Source organism: Telopea speciosissima, chromosome 3, assembly GCF_018873765.1.
Source record: "Telopea speciosissima isolate NSW1024214 ecotype Mountain lineage chromosome 3, Tspe_v1, whole genome shotgun sequence".
NCBI classification, from domain to species: domain Eukaryota; kingdom Viridiplantae; phylum Streptophyta; class Magnoliopsida; order Proteales; family Proteaceae; genus Telopea; species Telopea speciosissima.
The window spans coordinates 8,893,281-8,899,147 of NC_057918.1; the positions used below are offsets into that span (position 1 = coordinate 8,893,281).

Consider the following 5,867-nt stretch of genomic DNA (forward strand, 5'->3'; position numbering starts at 1 on the left):
GAGAATAGCGAGATCATTTTATGTGAGAAGGGGAGAAATAGAGAGAGAGTGTGTACTAGCATACCCTCACTTGGTAGAAAACCTTTTCCCTTTCTTATATTAAGTTAGGGAAGGACCCTTCAGTAAGGAAATGGCCAAACAGTAACATCATAGCCGAACTAGAGGATGCTTGGCAATGAAACCACTCTTCCTACCAAGATCTATATTGGGTGAATCATCTTGCTTGGCCAGCCTGAGTTTTTGCAGAGGATCAAATCACTAAATAGATAATGAGATGTTTTTTACAGCCACACAATCAGGCACATCAATCTGTGTTTAAGAGGGAAAAATTATATAAGCCAAAGGGAAACAACTATATGATCCAATTAGCACATTTATAGATAACTACATCATACAGAAAATCCATTACAAGAAAAACATAAGAGCAACAACAGATCTCTCATACCCTGAAGGGTGGGGGAAAAAAGCATATCCTTTAACTTTCAAAAGACAGTCTACACAAGACATTGGCTCATTACTTATTTTAAGAACAAAACCCACCTCTTCGACAATTATTACTCATTCAAACATCACTAGCTCAAAGAACTATAAATCAAACTACATCCCCACTGTTGAATATCAACCTCCTTGAAGCCTTTAGCTCTTTTTATAAATTTACATATTTTCTCTCCAAATTAAGCTTACCAAGACCCAGTACAGATGTGATCCAGTATTGTTGCATCCAACAGCTGTAATGGAAACATAGACTACTACTCTAGATGATGATGTGCAGGCTTCCACGTGCATCAAGCTGATACTGTGTTCTCTGTCACCCCTTTAATTTGTTCATGATTTTTGAGTTGGCTGAAATTCCCCTTCTCCTTGAAGAGCTGGGAATGATGGTGCCTACAGTAAAGTTTGTGCTCATGGGCAACATAGCTAGATGGATTGATCATACAGCCTCCATGGCAACACTTGAAACAGGCCTTATGGTATGAGCTGCCATCAACTGCTATCTGAAAACACAGCACTATCAGAAATTAATGACTCCTAAGAAGAACAAACATTTGGTTTGACAACATAATTAAATTGTTAGAAAACTATGAAGTTGAGATTACATCTTCATCTATAAATTTTGCATTTTGTGTGTGAATGAAGCATTACCACTCGAACCTGATAAATTTTTCATGGGACCTCCTTGATTTCATTGTTTGGGTTTATTATAGATTATGTTCCTAAATTATATATTTAGACTACTTTATGGTACTGTGTTTGGCCAGAGACCAAAAGCATGGCATTACTTTTCCTCGCTTATCAGGGAGTAGCAGCAGTTCAATCCCCAGTACCCACATGCTCAATACGCATTACTATCATGTCGCAGCAGGCTCTGCTGCTATGCAAAACCATTTGATTCCTTTTTCATGTTGCATGTTTTGAAGAAAATGACATTAATTTCATCATTAAGGAACTAGTAAAGCTTCATTATCTGCAAAACCTTTCCATGTGCTAATTGAAGCTACATTTGAATATAGACAGCAAGAGAGTTCATTAATGTCAAAAACATCGATTTGAACCAGATAAATGTAGGGTTATGGTTCTAATGAGTGGCATGAACTCATTAGTTGACACTACGAATTCTAAAATTAAATGTTAAGATATTAACCACAAGTGAGACTGTGAGAAAGAAAACAAATATGTAACAAAGAGAATATTAAATCAAACAATATCTATATATACAATTTTACATTACTTAATGGATCAACTAACTTGTCACTTGCAACTATGCAGGTAAGCAAGGAAGTAGATCCTGGTTAGTGGACCTATATCAGTTCTTTGCTCAGAAACCAAAGTGAGTTCAGGGAATGTTTTCTATCAAACAAGAAGAAAGAGTAAAGTTTACCTTCTCAATTGGGTATACTGTTTTTTTGCAAGCCACACACTTGTCTTGAGTTCCCCCAAACAAACTTGAAACTCTGTTGTTGGGATGGGCCTGTGCAGTTATAACCAAGCAAAACAAACTGACTCAAACAAAAGCATTATAAACCTCAGGTATATGTAATGTAGGAACATTCAAGTTAAACATAAAGTTTTACTGTCTAAATGAAAATAATATCAAACTCAAAAACTTTACCGGTTCAAAAGATCTGGGAATTTTTGGAGCACCTACAAGAAGAAATAATAAAAGATGGAATATGTTAATAGAATTGGTTAGGAGATGAATAGTATGAATGACTGAAAGAAACTAATTAACAGCTAACCACCTTCAAAACTTTTGTCCAAACTGCCAGTCATCTTAAAGAGTTGGTCAAAGTGAGGCTTGCAATACAGGACACCCTCAAAGGAGGAATAGTTACTAAGCTGCAATGACCACCATCAAATTATTAGGAAAATGTGAAGGAACAGATAAAACACACAAACAATAATGCTCATCTACGATATTTGCAATATTAGGATTATTTTTAGTTTGTTTCCAAGCATTTCACAAAAAAACATCCAGTTGAAGGAAATATAGCACTTCATATCATAAATGAGGAGTAATATTTCATAAAAGCATCGATAGAAAAAGAAATTTTCAGTGTAAAATGCCTGGTGAATGAAAGCATGTTTCAATCTTGTCCGAAACAATGACAGAATGTTGAACATGGACCAGAAGAAACTACTGCTCAACATGTTTTACCAAGGGATCCTATTAACAAGCAAGAATCATATCATAGGGTATGTAGGCACCATTCAGTTACAAGGATCAAAATCCCAAAGTGAACACAACAACCCACATCCAGAGATCAGTCGACTGAATTCCATTTGAAGCAAAGTAAACAATCTGGAAAGGTCCAATAGAAACCAATTTTTATGTAAAAGAAGACAAAAACATCATGATCATAAAAAATATACAATTTCCAAATTTGATGGAATAAAAATATAATGAAAACGATCTGAGAAAAATCCTTAAAAGCCAATACACAATTTCAAAATAGGGAGAGAGCTAAAATAAGGAAAGCATGAAAGAAGGGAATCATATTTTTTGCTTTAAGTTTTTTAAATTTCATTCTTTTAAGGATCAAAGAAAACATGAAATTTTGGGATTATACCAGAACAATCACGAGCAAATCCAGCATATAATCTTGAATACAGAGAATAAAAATTAGAAGGCATGAAAAGACCCAAAAAAAATAAGATTTTCCATTTTGGGAGAAAATGAAATAAATCAGGAGCAGCATCAAAGAATAGAAGATTAGACTAGCCGAACAAAATTCAGAAGTTGCAGAATAATTGGTAAAAGAGAAACAGGTGGAAGGATGTCATTGACCCCCCAAAAATATTGAAATCTACACCAATTGTTGAGTTGAGTTAGAAGAAATTCCACCTTGAGGGTACCCTTGCAGTGGTGGCACCGGAAGCAAGCCTTGTGATAGATCTTGCTATCAGCTCTGAGCTGATCCACCAAGTAAACTGTCTTGTCGCAGGCCTTGCATTTCTCGGTAGTTCCTCCAAATGTCACCATTTTTGGATCTTTCTCTTTCCTTCTATCAATCAAGTATCAAGAAGAAGAACCCAGACAAGATGAAAAACAGAGATAGTCGATGAGAAAAAACAGAAAACAGATGATGTTGAGGAGGAGACTATTGTCTCTCTCACACAAACACAGAGTCTCTCAGAACTTGCAGAAGTCTACATATAAAGATTGCAAATTTGAGTTTTCAAAGTTTGCTTTTGTTGATAAAATACTAAACTGCTCCACGACCCAACTGTAATAAGAATATTAGGATAACCGAAAGCTGCGGCTCTGAGTAGTTAGTCAAAGTTACAATTACAGAATTCAGAAAAGACGATTTGGGCGACTCTGATCCGTTGAAACCTTGAAATTTCAAATTCATTATGGGGTAGGTACAAGCAAGGTTCGAGATCTCGCCGAGATCTCGCCGAGTTTCTCGGTTTTGGGCAAAACCAGTCGAGTTCCTAGTCGGTACAAAAACTACAATTTCTCGACCGAGATCTCGCCGAGATCTCGGTGATATCTCGAAGAGTGAAAATCATGGTTTTTAGTACAAAAAACCAATATCTCGCAGAGATCTCGGCGAGATCTCGGCGAGATCTCGGTTGGGCCCAAAGATGCTAGTTAGTTGTATTTAGCCCAATTTTCACCCAAAAACCATTTCCAACATAAGAGAGAGCAGGAACAGAAGTTCTTAGGCTCTAAACCAGGGAAAAACCTCTCCTTCAAATTTCTTCTTCTTTCTTTCGATTGTTGGATGGAATGCACTGTTTGGAGTTAGATTGAAGTGCCAAAGTGAAGATTAAGTGCCAATTTGGAGCATCATCACCTATTTGCAAGATTTCAAAGGTCACATGGGAATTATATGTGGATCGATATAGGGATGAATTTCTTGTTCAATCTCATTTTATGTAACAAATTAAGTGAACATTGATGTAATGTACATTTTATTTGAATGTTTTGATTGATGTGTGCTAATTAGAATGTTTTGATTCTAATTTGCTATGTTTTACTAAATTATATATAGATTATGTTGTTTTAGACTTTTAGTACGACTGTCGCTTACCAACCTATGGTCCAAAGTGAAACTCATATTTGGACTTGTTTTTTGGCAAATCTGGGCATGCCATTGTGTTTAAATGGCCTGAAATAGGCTGGATACCAAGTTTCAGACCCAAAATATGTGTACAACCCACCGAGTTGGGGGTCCGAGTCCAAAAAAAAAAAATTGCACCAACTCGCCGAGATCTCGGCGAGATCTCGGCTCGACTCGGTTTCTGGCCTAGCCGAGATGCCACCGAGACCCGAGTTCTCGAACCTTGGGTACAAGTACTATCGAGCTTTGAACAGTTGGGACGAGAAATCTGAGGGATATTTATGTAATCTCCATGACAGATTTACACTTTCAATCGAAGACAAGAAAAGATGGAGAAGATCTTGTCATTAACAGGCGGGTTTAAACGTTGCAAGGAGAAGAGGTAGGTAGATGAAGAGTTTAAAACTTTGAAGAATTTCAAAAGATGCAAAAGATCTTCCCATTAACCAATGAATCTCATCGTTGATTGACCGAACTTTAAGCATCTGATAGCCCACAAAACACCACTTCATTTCCCAACGGAAGAACGTACATGAGAGAGTCAATTACATTTTAAGTTTGTTTTCCATAAAAACTCCTCATTTCCTTGTAAAAGGCAACAATAGGACAGGTGGTTGGCTCTCACATGTATGTTAATCTGTCGGTACGTAGGGATGATCCATTCTCATTGATTCTTCCCAAAAGCTTAAACCATTAGATGGTCCAATTCTACATAAAGGAAAAGAAAACTCACACGGTCGTGCAGCGTACAGCATCCCCTACACCCAGACATAGGGGTGCGCACTGCACCCCTCCACTCCTATATCTGAGCGCAGGGGGCGCCGTGCTCTGCACTACACAACCGGGTGGCATTCTTTCTCTCATAAAAGACACATCCAAGTCCAACTATCCAAGATCTCAAATAACCAATCAAGGATTATTCTTCGATAACTCCCAACATCTTAGTAAGAATCTTTTTTATCCACAATGATTAGAATTGGCCTTTTGGAACACTAGACTCATCATCATTAATTTCTGCCCGTATTTTTTTTTTCTTTTTCGGTTGAATTAATTTATGCCCATATGGGTGTCAAATTTCAGCTTTAATCAACCAAAGTTGACCGGTTCATCTTGGATTAAATCAAACCGAATCTTTATCATGACCGACTTTGGTCGGGCTTTAAATACATCATTAAATAACTTTTGAGAATAAAGAAAAGGGCAAAAAGTATTCTTTTTGTTTGGGTAGAAAAAAGTACCTTGGTTATATAGGAAAAAACTAGGCATGTTATTCGGGCTGTCCAGCCATGTGTCTGCCTC

General features: G+C 37.0%; 1 protein-coding gene across 1 annotated transcript; it reads right to left on the minus strand.

Annotated features, from left to right (window-relative positions):
* Positions 1-495: 495 nt before the first annotated feature.
* Positions 496-3,788, minus strand: LOC122653470 (LIM domain-containing protein WLIM1-like). The gene is made up of 5 exons (XM_043847312.1): positions 3,344-3,788; positions 2,241-2,337; positions 2,111-2,142; positions 1,880-1,969; positions 496-995 (listed from the first exon to the last, which is right to left on the minus strand). Exons 1-5 carry the CDS (start codon positions 3,479-3,481, stop codon positions 786-788), a joined length of 567 nt encoding a protein of 188 aa, XP_043703247.1. The 5' UTR covers positions 3,482-3,788; the 3' UTR covers positions 496-785.
* Positions 3,789-5,867: the final 2,079 nt, after the last annotated feature.